The 20,174-nt window shown below is 47.1% G+C and overlaps 4 protein-coding genes across 7 annotated transcripts; 2 read left to right on the top strand and 2 right to left on the bottom strand.

Annotated features, from left to right (window-relative positions):
- Positions 1-259: 259 nt before the first annotated feature.
- On the bottom strand, positions 260-807 carry LOC133892687 (uncharacterized). Its single transcript, XM_062333591.1, has one exon. It carries the CDS (start codon positions 711-713, stop codon positions 363-365), a length of 351 nt encoding a protein of 116 aa, XP_062189575.1. The 5' UTR covers positions 714-807; the 3' UTR covers positions 260-362.
- A 633-nt stretch (positions 808-1,440) lies between these two features.
- On the top strand, positions 1,441-5,304 carry LOC133892843 (F-box/kelch-repeat protein SKIP6-like). 3 transcript variants are annotated; one of them, XM_062333811.1, is made up of 3 exons: positions 1,441-3,160; positions 3,266-3,329; positions 4,995-5,304. In XM_062333811.1, exon 1 carries the CDS (start codon positions 1,977-1,979, stop codon positions 3,105-3,107), a length of 1,131 nt encoding a protein of 376 aa, XP_062189795.1. In that variant the 5' UTR covers positions 1,441-1,976; the 3' UTR covers positions 3,108-3,160; positions 3,266-3,329; positions 4,995-5,304. The 3 variants fall into 3 exon arrangements, with proteins under 3 accessions (XP_062189795.1, XP_062189794.1, XP_062189793.1); XM_062333810.1 differs by having other exon boundaries at positions 3,793-5,304; XM_062333809.1 differs by lacking the exon at positions 4,995-5,304 and having other exon boundaries at positions 1,442-3,160; positions 3,266-3,563.
- A 434-nt stretch (positions 5,305-5,738) lies between these two features.
- LOC133892842 (uncharacterized) lies at positions 5,739-6,674 on the bottom strand. Its single transcript, XM_062333808.1, has one exon. It carries the CDS (start codon positions 6,313-6,315, stop codon positions 5,929-5,931), a length of 387 nt encoding a protein of 128 aa, XP_062189792.1. The 5' UTR covers positions 6,316-6,674; the 3' UTR covers positions 5,739-5,928.
- A 2,902-nt stretch (positions 6,675-9,576) lies between these two features.
- On the top strand, positions 9,577-15,375 carry LOC133891891 (uncharacterized). 2 transcript variants are annotated; one of them, XM_062332594.1, is made up of 4 exons: positions 9,577-10,099; positions 10,235-10,325; positions 12,543-12,591; positions 14,484-14,855. In XM_062332594.1, exons 1-4 carry the CDS (start codon positions 10,030-10,032, stop codon positions 14,541-14,543), a joined length of 270 nt encoding a protein of 89 aa, XP_062188578.1. In that variant the 5' UTR covers positions 9,577-10,029; the 3' UTR covers positions 14,544-14,855. The 2 variants fall into 2 exon arrangements, with proteins under 2 accessions (XP_062188578.1, XP_062188577.1); XM_062332593.1 differs by lacking the exons at positions 12,543-12,591; positions 14,484-14,855 and adding an exon at positions 14,915-15,375 and having other exon boundaries at positions 9,588-10,099.
- The last annotated feature ends 4,799 nt before the right edge of the window (positions 15,376-20,174 follow it).

The raw sequence follows: 20,174 nt of genomic DNA, 5'->3' as shown, positions 1-20,174 counted from the left end.
TAGTTGTGCCGAAAATCCAGTAAAAATTAGGCTCAAATTCCATTTCTGATTTTCAATGCAATCAAACACTAGCATTTAGTCAGGTCCAATTACAAATTCAGGGATTCTTATAGGGGAACCAAACGAGGCCTTGGTGATATCTACAGATCGCTTACCAAACAATGAGATATTTAGCCACCAAATAGCTTCGGAAGTAAACGTTCAAGTACAAACACCGGTTAAAACTTTACAACATGCATGCATATAACAAAAGCAACGATTAACTCAAACTCGATATCATAAATCCGTTTCATCAATCGCCAAAAGAACAAGTTACATCATACAGCGGAGGGAGACGTGCCTCCGAACGAAAAAGCGATCGATCAGGTCCGCTTGACGGGGTCGAAGTTGGAGACGGCAACGACGGCGCCGACGATGGCCACGAGCACGACCCCGCCGGACACGATGCTGAGCAGGAAGTTCTTGAGCGACGGGGTCAGCTCACCTTGCGCTGCCTCAGCGATGTCCGGCAGGACCAGCGCCGTCGCAACGGCCGCCGCGGTCAGCCCGGCCGCCGCCTTCTCCTTCATGGACGCCGACGCCCGGACGGCCATCCTGGCGGCGGGCCTGGCCCTCGGCTGCAGGGGCTGGAACGACGGCACGGCGCCGAGCGGCTTCTTCAGCCCGGCGACGGACAGCGGCGCCGCGACGGCGGACAAAGACGCGGTGGCCATGGCCAGGATCGACGCGAGGTCACGCACGCACGAACGTGTGTGGCGTTTCCTTGGCGCGGGAGGCGTGTGTGGGGATGGACATGGTTGGCGCGGACGAGGTTAAAGTAGGTTTGGCTGGTGCCACGTGGCAGGTCGGCGTAAGAGTCCGACGTGGGTCGCTGCGGTCGCGCCACTGCAGGATAAGGCTTATCTTCAGCTGAGGCCTGTGGTGATGGTGTCTGAGGTTTAGATTTTGTTCTGATATCATGCATGCTCGAGGTACCTCAGTTACTTGAAGCCAGGGATTTCAATAGGTTTTACATTTTTTTCACCAGTGAAAAGACCGAAATTTATAAAATTTTGTTAAAATTTCGGTTCATATGTTAGTGAAAGAAAATTTAGGAATTAGATATTTTGTTGCCCTCTAAAATTAATAAAATTTCATCAAAATTTCGATAAAATTTTAATCGTTGCTTGAAGTCAGATAATTTGGTAAACCTGCATAGTATGGAGGAGAAGAGGTGAAGGATTTCGATGGTTGGACATTGTGTACTCGATAGCCATGCTCTGAAAATTTGTTCAAATCTGTTTTTGCTAGAGCGAAAAGTATCTGTCAGAGCAAAATTTCAAGAGTGCCATACGTTGAAATCTTGAAATAGATGTTACATTCATCACAGAGTGCATGTCTTGACTCTCATCTATGAGCATGTCAAGGATAAAAATATAAAATAGTTGGCAAACAAGAAAAAGGATCCAAAATAGTTTAAGAAAAAAAGTTCATTTTGTATCCCTCAACTATCATGAAAATCTGTTTTTCCTCCATCAAGTTCAATACCATTTACCGGACCTCTTTAAACTATCAATACCAGATAAAATTCCTTCCTGACTCTTTTCCACCCGATTTCATCCCAGCTGACACGTTCACTGTGGCAAAATGTGCAGCGTCCAACTTATGTGGCGCTTGTGTGGCAGTAGAGCCCACCTGTCAATCTCTAACTCATCTTCTTCTTCCTCCCTCTCTTTCTGCCCTCCCATGTCCTCGATAAATGGGATTGGATTTATGGAGGAAAAACAAATTTTGGCGATAGTTGAAGGGCACATAACATATTTTATCCTTAGTGTAATAGGGCCTTGAGCAATTCTGCTATATACTACACTGAGGCCCACGGTGCTTACTGGGCCAAAAGGACAGCCCATGTTGTCAGAAACCCTTCGTCGAGTCGGTGCTCCCTCGTAGCACGACGTCCCCACCCAGTCTCCTTGCACCGCCGCCGACGTCGAGCCATGTCCACCGAGTCCACCTCGACGCCTCCGCCGACGGAAGTGATCCGCGGGAGCCTCATCCCGGCGCTCCCAGATGACTTGTCCGTCCACTGCATCGCGCTCCTGCCGCGTGCCGCGCACTCGTCCCTCGCCCTCGTCTCCCGCGCCTTCCACGCCCTCCTGTGCCGCCACCCGGAGCCCCTACTCGCCGCGCGCCGACGCCTACACCTCTCCGACCCCCACATCCTCCTCTCCCTCCGGCCGCCCTACTCGGCGTCCCTCCTCTTCTTTCTCCTGCTCCCGCATCCCGGGTGGCCCCCTCTACCCCTCCCCTCCCCTCCGATCCCCGTCTCGTCCTCCTCGTCGGCCGCTGCCGACGAGTGTCAGCTCTTCCTCGTAGGCGGATCCGTCTCCGGGGTCCCCGCTGCGTCCGTGCAAGTCTTGGACCCCCGGACCAGATCCTGGTCCGTCGGCCCGCGCCTCTCCTCTCCCCGGGAGTTCGCCGCCGCCGTCGCGCACGCCGGGGTACTTTTCGTCGCCGGCGGTTGCGTTCCCTCGTCCCCCTTCTGGGCCGAGGCTCTTGACCTCTCCTCCCAGAACGCGAAGTGGAAAACTGTCGCCAGCCCGCCCCACCTCCGTGAGAAGTGGATGCACGGTTGCGCGTCGCTCTCCGGGAAGGTCCTTGCGGTGGCAGACCGTGGCGGCTTGGCCTACGATCCGGCGGCACCACCCGCGGAGGCGTGGGCGCCGGTCTCTCCGGTGCTTGACATGGGGTGGAAGGGCCGTGCTGCCGTGGTTGGTGGAATCCTATACTCCTACGATTACTTGGGGCAGGTCAAGGGTTATGACCCGGACACTGATTCCTGGAGCACCGTGGAGGGGCTGGAGAGGGAGCTGCCGAGGTTCCTGTGTGGCGCCACGCTTGCCAATGTCGGCGGATTGCTATACTTGGTTTGGGAAGGGAAGTGGAAAGGGAGAGGAAAGGGGAAGGGGGAATTCAGGAGCATGGTGGTGATTGACTGGGCCATCATTGAGGTTACGAGGGCCGAAGAGAGGCAGCTAAGGGGAAAGGTGGTCTCTAGGGACACTGTTCTGTTTCCAGACTCGCCAAGAGGATCAGCAATCACGCATTGTCTTGCACTGGAGCTGTGACTTGCAGACTTTGTTGCTGCAGGTGTAAAACAATTAGCATGCATGTTTCAGAGGTAAGATATGACATGCTTTCTTGTTATAAGCGCCTTCGTTTGAGGTTTATGTTTGCTTAGTTCAAATAATCGAATAACCTATTGTCATATTTGACCTGATCGCAGATATGTCGTTTGCTCTGAGACAGTATTGTGGGTGGTGCCACCTCTGATTATTGCTTCACGAGAAGTAAGAACTTTGTTTTCTTTACAAGGATCGACTTAGAGTTTCGGTAGATTGTGGAGGGATAAGTTGCTGTTTAAAATTGATATATTCGATTGTAATGGACGTGACTGAGTGCATTGCTTCTGGGAAATGTGGAATTTTTTCCTAGGTGTTCATGTTTAGAACTAGGCTGGTATAGCGTTGTCCTTTGAGAAAGGAAGATGACAGAAACATGCTAGATTTTTGTTCGATTTCCTAGATGACTGGATCACAAGGCCAGACATGAGAAAAAAATCTGTGTGCACCATGCCATATTGCACCAGTCTGGATTCAATTTACTTGGCAAGTGTTATATCAAGGTTAGGTTAGCTGCTATAGGACCCATGAATCTACACCATCGCAGCCCTGGTGCTAGTTGGCACCAGTGCATACTAGACATGAACATATATGTATCCCCTTATTTAACTTGGCCCGGTCTCCTGCACAGTGCACCCCGAGGAGCAGTTTTGACGCAATGATTTCTTCAGCCAGCTGCACCGCCCGCCCTCATGCTAGAAATTCAGCTAGTTATGGATCACCGGCATGTTCTTCATGCATTGCTGAGCCATTCAAAATGTCGCCTCTGGTATCTCGATAGACCATCCCACTACCTCCAACCCTGGCATCAGTAAGTAGTGCCCCATCCACTTGAGCTTCCACCAAAAATTAAGGCAGTTTGCTCCATACTTCTATTGGCTTTGAGAGTCACTGGGTACCGCTGAATTCTCCTCCACCAGGAACATAATTATGCGTGCAATTGTGTTGTTGGAATTGGTTTACTACTATGCTGTTTGCCGTATTTTGAATTAAGCTGCATCATGCAGATAGCTTGATATTATTGGCTTATTGCGACATCAGAATGGATTTCAGTTGGGTTGAACTTATATGGAATCAGTTACTCCAATGGGTGCTGACTGTTCTGATACGGTGGTGACATGATTAGATTCAACCATTATATCAATTTGCCTTCATAAAAAGCCTAAATATGATCGTGGGACTAATTCAACAGTTTGGTAGCAGCTAATCTGTTCATGTGATTGGGTGTTAACAATTGTAGTTAGTGTACTTGGCCTCTTGAATTATGGAATGTATAGATTATACTACCTCTATTGTGCCCAATATACCACACCATGGATCGCATCTTGGTACTAGCTATGTCAGTAACAGTGGTGAATTGTTGATTACTACAGCAGTTAAAATTTCCTCACATGATTCAGCACTCTGCAGTGTGATGGAGTTTGGGAGATGGTATATGTAAAAACAAAAAAATCAGAACTGATCTGCATTATCAACCTTTTGTAACCTGGATCATCTACGACTCTTCGGCCCTATTTGGATACAAAGTATTTTTAGGGTTTTGGAAAAAATTCTATGGTTTTACAAAATACTTTGGTTTTGGAAAACTATGAGGTGTTTGGTGTTTGGATGTAACAAATCTTGTAGTTTTGAAAACCATAGTATTGCTAAAATTGTAGTCTTTTTGGAGTTTCGAAAACTTCACCAGAAACCTCTTTTTTCTAAACCTAGGTATTACATGGTTCTAACTTCTAAAACTGTAGATTCTCAATACCGTAGTTTTTGAAACCTACAACATCCAAACAGGGCCTTAATTTCACTTTTGTAGATAGTGGTGATATTTTTTGCTTGCAGGGAAACAGAGCAACGCTAAACCTTGCTGGGTGGTAGCTGTTCAAAATACACTCGAACGCCTGCGGCGTGAAGCATGCACAGCATTGGGAGTGTTCTCTCTCAGGTGTTTGAAATCCGACGATAAAGGCATGAGCAGAATCTCACATTTTCAAATGCTTTGCCTCTTCTGTTACTATTCTTCACTGTGAATCTGAGTCAATGCCTGTCACCTCCCTCTCTGGTTCACTGCTTTGCTTCGACTGTTGCAATGCACATAAAATTAAGGAAATTGTATAACAAAGCACTCTGATATATATGTTGGTTGAAAAATATTGGCTGGGCTGGGCTGGGCTGGGCTGGGCTGGGCTGGGCTGGGCTTTGGATAATATTCTCTTGGGCTACTTGTGATAATTGATTAACCAGTCGGCCCAAAAGCAGCTTCACTATGGACGCCGTTCATACTTCATAGTCTCATACTGTGTCCTGCTGCAGTGCTGAGGGCGGAAAAAAAAGGGTGTTGCTATTTCTCGCCTGTTTTTTTCTTTTTCTTTAGACGATCAATCTCAGCCATCTGATGAAGATCCGATGGTCATACTTCTTTCTTCCTCTTCCCCATGGTTCTTCCTCCTCCTGCAGTGCTCCCTCGTCCCGCCCGCTGTCGTTATGTCGCGGCCCACCATCGGTTCGGTGGCACCCTGAACCACCGATTCTGAACCCTAACCCTCCTCTCCTAATGCCGGAAATCCCTGCTCTCAGGCAGAAACATTTGAACACATGCACTCATACAGAGCAGAAGCTTCACATTTCCAAACCAGAACAAAGCCATCCAGCGTAATTTACAAATCGCAACGAAGCAGCACCTTGTAGGATTAGTTGTAGTGGAAGCTAGCTTTCAAGTAAAACGCCAAGGTCACAGTGCACGCCCTTGTACATTCTACAGTATACTAGTACACCTCTACTCGTCGCCGCCACCGTCGCCGCCGAACAGCGAGGACCTGTAGTACAGCAGCACGCTGATCAGCAGCAGCAGGAGCGCGATCCCGACCGGCGATCCCCCGACACGGTGAACTGCGTCGGGCGACCCACCGAACGTAAACACGTTGGCGAGCGCAGCGGCGCCATGGTCCGACGAGAGGACGCGGATGACGAGGATCAGGCCGACGGGGAGCAGCAGGAGCCCCGCGGGGCCGAGGAGGTCTGCCACGGCGCCGGTGATCGCCTCCCCGCCGTCGCCGAGGAACAGCGGCCCCGCCACCACCAGGCCCAGCACCACCGCCAGCAGCAGTCCGTGCGGCGCCCCGCGCGGGCCGTATTGGTACTCCTCCCCCCTCGCCGCCATCATCCTCTTGTAATTTGTTACTCCTCCTCACTGCTCTAGCTTCTTCTCCCTTGCCGCGCCTGAGCTGAGAGGAGAAATCTTTGGGGTGGAGGGTGGTGGGAGTTGGAATGACTAATGAGTGTGTCGAGGACGAGAAGGAGAAGGCATGTGGTGGTGGAGGTGGAGGTGACGGGTCACGATCACATGAGGCTGCGCGGGCGGGCTTGGACTTTTCGGAATGGCACGGCGGCGCGAGGCTGCCCGGTCGCGTAGTGGGGACGTGGTGAGGTCACCGGCGTGGGCCGTGTGGCTGTTCCGGACACTAGGGTGGATCGGTGTGGGCGACGCAACAGCATATGCTTCTGCCTCTTGGTCGAGTCGCGTTTGCCGTGTTTGGTGCGAGCATTGGGGGTTCGCGGAAACGCGCTTGGTGGGCAAAGCAAGAGCACAAGTGTCGTGACAACGCTGCTCAAACCTGTGCGATTTGACTCTTGAACCACCTTGATTGATTGGCAGCTTCGCGATGGTAGGGAAAATTCTAAATCTATGGTGCTCGCTCATCCTCTATCTCCGATTGTGTATTTGTCTTAATATTCAAGCTAAATGGTTAGATAATAAAAATATAATATAAATAAAAGAATCAACGGATAGATGAGAGGGATGAACGATTGAGATAGAGGATACGTGCACACCATATTGTAGAGTTGTATTTTTCATTCTAGATTTAAGTTTTCAGCTACTGTAGGTTCACTGGAATAGCAGAGACTAAGATTTCTTTCCAACCTTGTGCGCATATCAAGTGTTTTGAGTGAGCCAATATTGGCCGGGCCCGTTGCTATAAATTACGTTTTGCTGACAAGTAATGGCTCCTTAGATATGCTTAAATACACTAATAATTATATACAGTGACGTACAGTCAAGCGTACATTGGAGAACTTGACTGCCAATGACAGCATGTCGATGTAGGAACCTCACCAACCTATCAGAACAGCTATGATACGCTGTGGGCAATGAAAACAAGTCATTTGACTGAAGAGGGAGATTGGCCCCAGTGTCACCCGCTCTGGTGACTCTAAGGATGATCCAGCTCTAAGCCTAACACCTATCTAAAACGAGCTTGCTCCGACCGTCACTATTGATAGGTGGATACCGGTGGTGGTGGCCAGCAGTGGCTCCGAAGCGGGGCACCGTGGTATTGTTCCTTTCCTTCCTCGAGCTCCCTTCTCTCCCCCTTCTCCCCTCTAGCCTTTCGTTGTCGGTCGCGTTGACTCATAGTCGTCCTCACCTTTGGCTGGACGGATCCGGACGTCCTAGGGCCCGATCCGTCCTCAGTGGAGGCAGATCCGCCTTCGGGGGTCCGGATCCAGGCTCCGCTTCTCCTCTTTGACCGGGAGCTCCAGACTCAGCTGTCGTCGGGCTCTGCGGACTTCTCGTCAATGTAGTGTGGTTCAGGGCAACCGACTGCTCTCCTGTGGCTACGGGGCTGCCGCTCTCCGAGTGAGCCACTCCAGTGCGCCTACTGTCGCCGTTTACTGCCGTCGACTTGTGGTTCAACCCATGCATCGCTACTGGCCAGTCTTCGCCATAGCAGTCCCTTGCTATTGGAGGTGTCCTTGTCCTCCTGTGATGCCCTTGTGCCTAACGCTGCACGCTGTAATAGTCGTCTCTTGCCAGGGCCTTATGCCTTGGTGCTTCTGGTGTGTACTCTGGTTGACCCGTCGAACCTCTCTATTCGCTGGGTCGTGCCGCGGTTCGAGGACCTATGGGCAAAAGCCCGATCTGGCTTTATGCCATTGCCGACGACGATGGCGTCGTTGAGCGTCATTACTTCCCTAGAGGCGTCGTCTCGTAGTTGCCCTACTGGGATCTCTCCGGGTGAAAACTCTGTTCGGAATCCGGATGAGCGACGACGGTTTCTTTACCGCTTCCTTTCTACGTGTGTCGCTTTGGAGAATCCCTTTATGTCTTAATATTACAGCTGGCGGTACTATTTGCAGGACACACCTCCCTCAAAGATTGTTGTTCGACCCGTTCGTTCTCCTGTTCAGCTGTGTTGTCTTCACCTTACGACACATCTTGTCAGTGGTTGTGCTCCGTCATCATAGGTCCCCGTCTTGCTTGTGGTTTGGCGTGGGAGCCGTCGACCTTTTGGGTTGTCAGGCGTGTAAGCGGGGCTCTGCCTGTTAGGTTGTCCGGGTGTTCTGTTCGAGGTGCTAGTTGGACGTAGTTCTTGCCAGGTTGCTTTGCTTAGTGTGGGTGTTGTTGGTTGACCTGGTGTGTCAGATGGTGTCTCTGTGCCGGGTTGTTTATTGTATGTTAGCTAGATTGTTTGTTGCCGAGTCTCCGTCGACTCTTTGTTTAGAGGGTTTGGAGGTATTTTTTATCTATTTGTCTTGCGTGTGAGCTGGACTCCGCGGGTTCTAATGCACTGTTTGTAAAAATTTTAGACCTAATTTCTCTTATAAATTATATCACTCTTATTCTTAATGTCATGACGCAAAAAATTCCTACGTGTTCGAAAAAAAAGAAGTCATTTTGCTTGTAACCCCATGCAATGCATGGTTGGTGCAAAACAAATGCACCCGTCACTTGTGGTCCTGGACTAGAGGGGTTTGGTGACCACCGGCCTCAGCATGGTGGAGACGGGCGGCCTAGCAGCGAATGAGATGGCGACCTGGAAGGCCTCTCGGGACGCCGACCGGAGCACCTCGAAGACCACTCTGCTCGCCGGCATTTCTCGGCACGGCGGCTACAACCGGAAGTCCGAAGGTGGACGACGAAGGGTGAAGCGAGGGAATTGCATGGCTTATAAACGGGGGCGGAGATGGAGAGTCGAGGGCTCGAGGCTCACGCAAGGCAACGGCCTAAAACATGGAAGGCTGCTTATTTTTACGTAGCGACCTATTTCTGGCTGCTGTAGAATGACAAAGCCGGGTGCACGTGTGGTCAGGCGTTCCACGCATGCGTTTGCCTGCCCGGCGCACCGGCGCGTGCGCAACTCGCCAATGCCCCCCCCCCCCCCCTCTTTTGCTTGGCCCGCCGGCGGCGGTTCGTGATGCAGGGTCGACGTGACTGGGGCAACCCGGCATGGGGAGGCGGCTGGCGGGAAAGAGCGGTAAGGCTAGTGGAGTTACGATTGGTTTGTCAACGAATGAGACATCCGTCTCGCCACTAACCCGACGCAGGAGGTGACGTAAGCAACTGCGCACTGAGACTTGTCTGATGCAAACTGACAACCTCACGAGGCACGGCATGAAGTCAAGAGCCGCCGGGCAGGCTCATTGGCTCATTGCTTTGCAGCCGCGGTTTTGGTCACAGATTTCCTTCCACATGCAGCGGCGAGCCTACTTGTTGAAGCCGCGGTTCTGCTTTCCTTCCTCCACCGCGGATCGCACCGGCATCTAGACCTCGCGGTGATCTCCGCCTCCGGTTCCGCCACGCCGACGCCGGGAACGCCCAAAACCGTGAGCCACATGCTACCGCGGCATCGTACCGGCGGCGGCGGGGAGTCGGGGACCCCCTGATTTCAGTTCGGCTGCACTGCGCTGGCTGGCTGGCTATCGGGCCCCACCACGAACATGACGTCGGCCCGCGTCGTACGCCGCTCGCTATTACTATTAGCAGTAGATCCCAGCTCCTGTTTCCCCTCTCCTTCCCCGTCGCAAAGGAACGCACACGCACACGGAAACCGCGGGAGGATCGGGAGCTCAGCTCGATTCGGAATTGAGCTTTGACGAGATGGCGGAGGAGAAGGCCACATTGCAGTCCATGAGGGAGTGGGTCGTCGAGCACAAGCTCCGGGCCGTCGGTACGGCTCCAAATCTCCCCCCTGCTCCCTTCGTCTGAAACGAGGGTTCTGCCCCCCTCCGTTTCGTCCCCATCTCTCTTCTGCGCCATTCTTGGTGTGAAGACCTTCTCATTCGCTTCTTCTTTGTGCTTGAAGGGACCCTGTGGCTGAGTGGGATCGTGGGCTCGATCGCGTACAACTGGTCCAGGCCAGGCATGAAGACCAGCGTCAAGCTCATCCATGCCAGGTTCGCTCAAGAAATTACCGTAAATGCGCATGCCTGGTTCGTTCGTTTTGTATGCTCGATGCTAATCAGTAAAGTTTCAGTCGGAATGCTTGTGCTACTGGTGGTAATAGACTAGTAGGTAGACGCAATGCAAGCCATGAAGCATGAATCATGGAACTGGTACGAATTTATGTCCCTGTCGGATATAGGTGTACGGGTTCACGTCGATCAGTAGAACATGTTTGTCAATGTTAGTAAGTGACGCGATCAGCCCGACCGATATCTCTTGTCTGTTCCGCTCCACATGATACATACTGAAGTTGTATACCGAAGGGGGGAAACGGAAGTGCAGCAGCAGAGACTGAGAGTCTACAATTTTGGTCACTGTAATCAACTGACATTTTAATCGCTTCAAAACTGTAGTCTACAGTCGCAGTCAAACATAAGAGGGGAAAATGCTGGCACTGTGTGAATTGTGATTGATATCGGGAAATGAATTGGATGTTAAGGCATAGTAGGCCAAGCATGCCTCCTCAATCAAGTTGCTTACTATGCAAACTATTCAACAAAGTAGCAAACATATGTAGTACCTCTTAAGTGTGACATTAATAAGGCAGCTGTGAGAGATAGGGGTTTAGTGAAGGAAGGAGAGGTTTTCTTGTGAAAGGAATTCACAGCTCTACTTACGTTGTATGCCTTTGGGTTTGGTGTTTATGTCTAGCAAATGTTGGCGAAGGACAAAAGGGTTAAATTGTGATTCCTGCTTATAAAATAAGGTAGTAAATCATGGGGGAGTGTAATTTGCATTTTCCCAGATAATATGCCTTTTTTTTTTAGCACCGGATCCCCTTGCTCAGTGGTCTTCTTTGGAGATCTTTTAACAAGGTGCAATATGCCTGTTTGTGCTCCTCACTTGTTGACAAACGAGAGAGGACATGCAATACACATAAGGTTGCACGTGTCAGCTAGCAAGGACATATGGGTGCATATTTTAGGTGCACGAGATGCTCCGTAGCCACAATACTTTGTTCTATGCAAACAATATGAAAGAAAAGTCATGCGAAGGACCTGTTCCCGTGGTGCCATTGTAATGAACAAATCTCGCCTAATTTAACATTCCTTATAGTTTTAGAAATTGTTGTATACTGTTAGTTGGTTATTTACATTGAAACACTATGTCTACTTATACCACAGTAGGGGTTTCCCCTACTGTTTTCCCTAAAAAAAACTATGTCTACTTGGCATGTCTCTTTTTCAATATAAACTTCACTGGTTGTCTTGCTAGTTCCTACCTGCATAATTTATCCACTGATTAAAGCAGAATATAGGACCATTGGAGCATTAATGTTTCTTGGAACAAACTATGCACTGCAGTAGTCTCACTTTGCCCGTCTTTAATTTGAGTTTGCAAATCCCCAGTTACGCCTTTATACCAGCCTATCACTAATTTTGCAGCTTGGCCAGAAGAATTTAGTTGTGATATCTCTGTTATAAATATATAATATACAGAACAATGTAGGGTTGTGGCATAGCATTTATGTGTACTGGATAGATCAAGAAGGTAGTAGAGCATATGTTGAAATGAATTGAAATCGGGTCCAGATGTGCATGAGAAAGCACTAGTGTCTCCATGTTAGCGGATAGCATCTGTTGCCAAGAAAACTTAGTTGGACAGAGCTTTATGATCATGTTCTATCCTAGGCATGGCTTGTAAATGCGGCTTGCCAATGATTTTTTTCTATCTATAACAAATTTAGAATACATGAGAATGTGATTGGTACAGGCTAGCTAGTTGTTTGGACACATAGCCGTAAAAAGCCACTCTGCTCCAATAGCTATTTTTTGAGGGTGTCATGGTTAATTTCGATATGACATGGAAATGTGGCATCACAAATTCACAACTCTAATCTGGTAACTCCATCTTCTGAATTTGCAAGTACGCTATTCCACTAGCTATTATTTGGGGTGGTCTCGCGGCAACCCATGAATATGTAGCACTACAAATTCATAAGCCTAATATACTTTTTTGCACTCTTCTGTTCTCATTAATTGATTCACTGCATTATTTTGCAAACTTGACATATTAGCAGCATTAATCCATGTCCTTCCTGTACAACCAGATGTTTATTGTGTGTTGGTTGTTATATGCTTCAACTTCAATTGTATAACTCTTGTGGTAGTCTGCTATTTTTTACTGCTTTTATGACATGCTTCTACCTCTTTGTTTTCATGTTATAGGTCAATCTTCAGTCTACTGTTAAAAATGTTTACATTAGTTTCTGTGGATATTTGGTCAATCGATTGATCCATGACAATTTCAAAATGGTGCACGCCACTGCATGGCTTCTGAAGAAATCTAAGCGATCGCAAATTTTGTTGAAATTGGATATCTCAAAGGCCTTCGACTCAGTGTGTTGGGCATTCCTCTTGGATGTCTTGAGGGCGTGGGGTTTCGAGCAACAATGGTGCAGCTGGATCATTGGAATTCTGGGCTCTTCTTCAACTCGTATTCTGCTCAACTCCTTCCCAGGTCCGATCCTGCACCACGCTAGAGGGCTGCGCCAAGGAGACTCGTTATCGCCCCTCCTCTTCGTGCTTGTCATGGACACGTTGGAGCGTCTTTTGCGCCGGGCTGGGGAGGCCGATATTGTCGCTCCTGCTGGCCATCCCTCGATCAAGCACCGCTGCTCGCTGTATGCAGACGATGTGGTCCTCTTCCTGTCCCCAACGCCAAGTAACATCCGCAGCCATCTCGCCTTGCTCCGCTTCTTTGGCGAGGTTTCTGGTCTTAAGATGAATCTCGGCAAGTGCACTGTAATCGCCATAAACTGCTTGGACGCGGAACTCAGATACGTCCAGGACCTTCTGCTATGTGGGCTGTCCAACTTCCCATCCAATACTTGGGCGTGCCATTGGCGATCGGTCGGCTACGCAGAGCTCACTGGCAGCATATCATCGACCGAGTGGCTGCAAAACTCCCAAGGTGGCAAGCCAGACTCATTTCCAAACCTGGCAGGGTCACGTTGGTTCGTTCGGTGCTATCAACCACGCCGTTACATACGCTGCTTTGCACTGCTGTTCCACCATGGGTCATCAACGAAGAACCCGTGCGCCTCGCTCCCGTTGCAGCACGCGCGCGAGGTGGTCGCACTCTTCAATGCCTCAACAATCTTTGTGGTTGGGAATGGGAAGACCACGTTGTTTTGGAACAACGCTTGGATTGATGGACGATCCATACGCTCTATAGCTCCTGATTTACATCGTTGCGTCGCTCCTTCGATCATCAGCACCAGAATAGTTCGCGAGGCTTTGGGTGACCGAAGGTGGATCTGTGACCTATCGGGACCTCTATCCTTGCCGGCGATTCTTCAATACCTTCAATTATGGAACCATATGAATTCCTTCACCTTCACCGAAGACGATGACAAGATTATTTGGAGATGGTCTTCCTCAGGTGTCTACTCCGCTAGCTCAGCTTATCAGATGTTGTTCCAAGGCTCTGAACTCTTCGCCGGAGCTAATGTAATCTGGAAGGCTTGGGCGCCGAGAAAAGTGAAGTTTTTCGCCTGGCTAGGTCTGCTCGGTAGGCGTTGGACGGCCTCCCGTCGACGACGCCGTGGTCTACAGTCGGATGATTGCTGTTCCTTCTACGCTCAGCTCCCCGAAACGGCTGACCACTTGTTCCTGCACTGCGATGTGGCGAGGGAGCTATGGTGGAGGACCATGGGCTTTCATTCGCCGCAGGATCATACCACTCTCTGCGATTGGTGGCTCGACATCCAGGCGTGGGTTGACAAAGACCTTCGCCGGGGGGTCGATTCTCTCATCTTGTTAACCATTTGGACAATCTGGTCGACTCGCAACGACATAGTGTTCAACAATAACCGCTCCTCCACAGATGCGCTGGTGGCCACAATTGGGATGTCGGCTGAGCAATGGTGTCTGGGCGGTGCTTCACACCTTTCAACCCTAATTGCTCATTTGCGCAGAGTTGGATCACTATCTATAGTCGTTTAGTTCTTGCATGGGAGTCTAACTCCTTGTTCTCGCTGCTGTATCAGCTACTTAAGGCTTCTAGGCTTTTTGGCCCGCTGTAACACTTCCTGGGATCTCCGATCTTAGTTCCTTTCTTAATACAAAAGATGCAGCTCTCCTGCGTTCTCCAGAGTTTCTGTGGATCAAGAGAGGACCACCTATCTAGATGGAGCATCAGCATTGAGAAAACAAGCTTTGGCTTGAAAAATAATGAATTTTCCAAGGTTTAGGGAGTGTGAAACTAGTGCCTTTGTAGATTTGTATTAGTATTGCTCCCTACCTTCTTAATGAGGCACATACTGAAGCCCAAAATGTGGAGCTCTCCACTTTTTATTTGCGGTATTAAGTTTGACATAGGCCTTTTCTGCATACTAGAATGGCCTTGTGACTACTGGAAAGAACTGAAAGATAGAAACCTGGAAGTACACACCCAAAATGTTGAGACATTTCGGTTTGTAGTTATGTCACCGAAGTCTGAAACTGTTATTTGCAGTTACTGAAACCCGTCATTGTTGACACCGCGTCCCAGTTGGGGCACCTGTGATTTAATTTCTATCACTGTTTTACCTTGGCAGGCTGCATGCTCAGGCCCTAACCCTGGCTGCCTTGGGCGGGTCTGCACTGGTGGAGTACTATGATCATCATTCAGGATCAGGATCCAAAGTTCACCAATATGCAAAGCAGTTCCTCTCATCTGACAGTAGCTCACGAAAGGAGTAGAATTAGGATGTAAAAGGGGGCAGCAAATTACAAACTACCAGCTGGAGAAGGAAGATTGGGAATGTTTTGATGTTACTTTCTAAGCAAATAATTTCTGTGGGCCGTTATCCAGACTTCGTTTTCTGCTGGGCTGCCTGCTTCTTTTTAAGCTCCTGAACAAGCATTCAGATGTTGGGATATGCGGATGTGTGGCAGTGGAGTGGAGTGATGCGCTTTCATGAGAAGCTGTGCATGGCATTGTGGTCGACAAACATGAATGCAATGTTTCCAATTAATTGGTATGAGATAAATGTTGAGAAAATGGCATGTTAAATGATCCTCAGGGGATGCGGACTGCGGCGTTCCACGATGCAAGTTTCCTGTGGTCTCCTTACGTTGTCGCTGGGCTTGCTCATCAGATAGTTCATTTCAAGTACTGCATCTGCATCGACGCGAATGTGTTCTCTCATGGATGCGATGGTGGTATACATTAGTCAGTTTCAATTTGCATGCCTGCACATGCGATCCGGTAGAACTCACGCAATCATGTTTATCCGAGGAGCTAGCCATGCATGCACACCGAGTCGTGCATGAAGCACAGTCAAGCAGAGAACCCCGGAGAGGAGTGCGCAGCGCATCGCTGACAGAACACTTTTCAGTGTTCAGCGCTTCTGCTTTTCGTTCCGGAGGCCGGTCCGATACTCGGATCTGCGTCACGTTGCTCTGTCATTGTGATGAGAAAATGGCAGCACGCATCTTTCTCAACTTCGTAGGGCGATCCTTTGAGCCTCATCCGTTCTTCCTCGTTGCATCGATACTTGTAATCATTTTCCTGTTTTTCTCCTGTCTAAGATGTTCTAGTTCCCAGGATCTGCAAGGATCGTCGTCGGATCTGTAACGAACCTTCTGATTTTCCCTTCTTAATGCAATATGCGCAGTCGCCAAAAAAACTTCGTAGGTTGGCATTGCACGGCGCTGGATCTGTTAGTCTTATCGTGCGCTGTTGCAGTCGTGGAACTGCAGTTGCATCCTGTGTCATGGTTGGAACACACCTTGTAGAACTATTTTATCTTCTTAGAATTAGAATATGGTTGGAACTTGGAACACATAACCGATGTAGAAAGAAGCCGACAATATGTTCAGTGAGCTATATGGTTGCTGGCACCCAGACTGCGTCGTCAGACACTGACGTTGTCTAAGCTGTTAGCTGAAGACTTGATAGTTCGCGTCCATTGGATATTCCCGTTGTACTGCAGACTGCAGTTTCAGGTCTCACTGTAGTGAACGGTGCCATGAGGGGCTGATAGGTTGGCAGCACCGGCAGATTTCGGACACCCGGAAGTCAAAACCGTCCGGCACATGACAACGAGCTATGACTGACTTAGTGTTCAACATTACCAACGATGAGCTTTCTTAAATGGACTTTTTTTTTGCCGGAATTTAAATCGACATTTTAGATCAAAGGCATTGGGCCTGTTTTATAGAAAACTTATAGTTTCCGTTGAGAGAACCAACGAACAGATAAGGATCTTTACAACACATAGGCAGAATAAGCTCAGCAGACAGCAAACAAGCCCACCCCAAAATAGAACATCAACTCTACACAAAATCTAGAAAACCAAAAGACACACGATATCAATAGAGAAAATCAAAACAACCCTTACACGACTTTAGTTTGAACAAAACTAATGATAAGCTAAAGACGAGCTAAACCGAGGAACAATTAGTCAATTCCAGCTGGTAGCCTACTGCACAAGAAACACTGATTATGAACATCACTTCCATTTTGATCTTCTAAATCACCTCCTCTAGCGTCTCGTGTTCACACTCATCGGCAAGCAGTTTCCACTGAGTCATGAATGAAATCGCCCTGTAGATGGAAGCCTGAGGGGAGGGATAGATATTATTTTGGAAAACAAGATCATTACGAGTTAGCCAAAGAGACCATCAAACAACACCTAAAAGAAAAGGAAGAAACAAATTCTCTCTAGAGCTTCTACCATCAAGAAGTAACTCTCTAAAATCCAGAAGAGAATCCGGCACAAAATGCCAGTGGAAAACATCTCTACAGATGCACCAAACAAATTTGCAACTGGACAACGAAACATAATGTGATCAGCCGTCCCACTGAGACCACATAGTTTGCACCATTCACTACCTTTCCAACCTTTCTTAATCAGCTGATTAGCCGATGGATTCTATTTTTATGTAGTGACCATAGAAAAATTTTAATCTTCAAAGGAAGTTTGTTGTCCCATATTTCCATCATGCTTTCATCTATAACCCCAGAGAAAGTAATATGCCTGTAGAGGGAGGATGTGCTGAACTTTCTAGTTTTCTCAAAAGCCCCAACCATTGAATTTGATTCATCAGTTAGACTAACAAGGTTAGTGATCTCAATCAAGCTATCCCATTCCTCCACCTCCTATGGACCAAATGATCTCCTAAAGGTGAGGTTAGGGAATCCCTGAGCAAGCACATGGTGGACCGTTACATCTTGTTGGGAGCAGATCTTATATAGATTGTCAAATTTGATCTTAAGTGGACAAGAGTCCACCCAAACATCCAACCAGAACCTGATCTTCTTCCCATTTCCTAGAATATAGACCAAGCCTAGGGCAGTGTATTCTTTGACAGAGTGTAAACCTTTCTAGAATTAAGAACCATCAACAACTCTACTATTATAAAAACCTCCATCTCCTAAATATTTTTCCTCAAAAGGTCACTAACTGGATCACAATCGCCTCTTTCTAATTTCACAATCCATTTGGACAAAAGGCAGGCATTCATCACTCTAGTGTCAGTAAGGCCAAGGCCACCAAAGTCTTTAGGTTTGGCCAAGACATCCCACTTGATCAGATGATACCTTCTTTTATGACCTTGACCATACCAAAAGAAGTTTGATCTAGCTAATTCCATCTTCTTATGCATAGTTTCTGGTAAAAGGTACACTCCCATAGTGTAGTTAGGTATTGAACTCAAACATGACTCTATTAGAATTGTTCTGCCACCAGATGATAAGTACATATGTTACCATGTCCCCATTTTCTTTTCTATCTTCTGCCCAACAAACATCAAATCTTTAACTCTAAAATGATCATCACTCACTGGAATCCCTAGATACTTAAAAGGCAATGAAACCCACTTTGCAGTTAAGCATGTTAGCAATTATTTTTTGTTCTTGATCAAAGATACCCATGACAATCACATCACTCTTCTCATAATTGATTTTCAAATCAGACATACTCTCAAAACAGTGCAGTAAGAATTTTGTGTAGATTATAGATTGATCGTCTGACTCAAGAAGAATAATGGTATCATCTGCATATTGTAGATGAGTAATCCCACCAGGAATCAAATGGGGCACTAAACCATGTATCAGCCCTTCCTTTTGAGCATTGCTCAAAATATCATCTAAACTCTATAGCATCACCCACCAGGTTAAATAACAGAGGAGAAAGAGGATCACCCTGCCTCAAACATTTAAATATTCTAAAATATTCACCAAGAGAACCATTGATATTGATAACAACTCTATCTCTCTCAACTGCTTGTTTAGTCCAATTTATCCACTTATCAGGGAAGTTTTTTCTTCTCATAGGCTTTCTCAAAGTTCAGTTTCAGAATAACTCTAGTTTTTTTGGTAACCCTCAACTCATGCACAACGTCATGTAGGAAAACTATGCCATCTAAAATCTGCCTCCCAGGAATGAAGACAGTTTGAGACTTACTAATAAGTTTGTCAGCTAAAGAGTCAACCTTAAAGTCAAAACTTTGGTTAAAATCTTGTAATCAACACCCAATAAATAAATTGGGAGAAATTGCTTGATATTGTTAGCCTCTTTTAGCTTAGGTATCAAAGTGATCAAGCCATAGTTCAATCTATTCAGGTGAAACTTACCTTTATGGAACAAATCAAACATCTCTAAGAAAATATGTTGCAAGTGCCCCCAAAATTGTCTGTAGAACTTTACTGAGAGACCATCAGGGCCAGGGGAAGAACTAGATTTCATTTCTTTAAGAGCCTTCTCTATCTCCTTATAGTTAAATGGTTTCACCAGATAATCAGCCTCCTCATGAGTTAAGTCCCCCTTTTCATACCAAATCCGTGTGTCCAAATTCAGTCCATCTCTTTCTTCTTTACCAAATAGTTGTTTGTAATAACCCTCTATATGCTCTTTTAGCTTTGTATCCCCAGAAATAACTCTATCCTTAGTTTCAAGAGAGAAGATTGTACATTTTCTTTTCCTGCCATTGGCAACCTCATGAAAGTAGCCAGTGTTAGCATCTCCCTTTAAAATCCAATTTGCCCCACACCTCTTTTGACAAAAAATTTCCTCATAGTGGTAAATATTCTCTAATTCCTCTTCTAATTGATATCTGAGCCTATATTTTTGTATGTCCAGGTCAACCAGATCTGCTTTTTGCTCAATATCTTGAATTTTTTTTATATCAACTCTTGTTTTTGTCTCTTCATTTGACTACCAAAATTTGCACCCCCACCCTTTATAAAAACTTCCAATATAAGTTTTAAACTGCTTCCAATAATCGTGTACTTGGAGATATCTTCTTTCAAGAAATTTACTTATCAACAACTCTTCAAAACCTTCTTGCGATGTCATGCTGACTCAAATATAAAACTATGTGATTTAACCTTCTTATCTTCACCAATATTAACAATAATAGGACTGTGATCAGATCCAACTATCAACAAAGACCTACATGTAGCTAGAGGATAAAGCTGATCCCATCCCTGATTAGTAAAAGCTCTATCTAAGTTACATCTAACAGGGTTTTCTTGTTTATTTATGCAAGTAAATCTACTACCCCCTCTAACCATCTCTCTCAAAGCAGAGTCATCCACAAAGCTATTGAACATATCCATCCAAGAGTAAGCAATGTTGTCTGTAGAATTCTCATGAGCATACCTAATGAAATTGAAATCACCTACAATCAATAAAGGATAATCAGCTCTAAGGATTTTCTATTATAATTCTTGCAAAAAAAAAAGATTTTATGTCAAACTGTACTGGACCATACACATTTATTACCTCCCAAATAGCTTAATCTTTTATATTCTTGATAGTGACACTAGAGATGAACTCATCACTACCCATCTCCATAGCATCTAAAGTT

This window comes from Phragmites australis, chromosome 15, assembly GCF_958298935.1.
Source record: "Phragmites australis chromosome 15, lpPhrAust1.1, whole genome shotgun sequence".
In the NCBI taxonomy this organism is placed as follows: Eukaryota; Viridiplantae; Streptophyta; class Magnoliopsida; order Poales; family Poaceae; genus Phragmites; species Phragmites australis.
The sequence above is the reverse complement of the archived record's forward strand: the minus strand, read 5'-3'. Positions and strand labels throughout refer to the sequence as shown.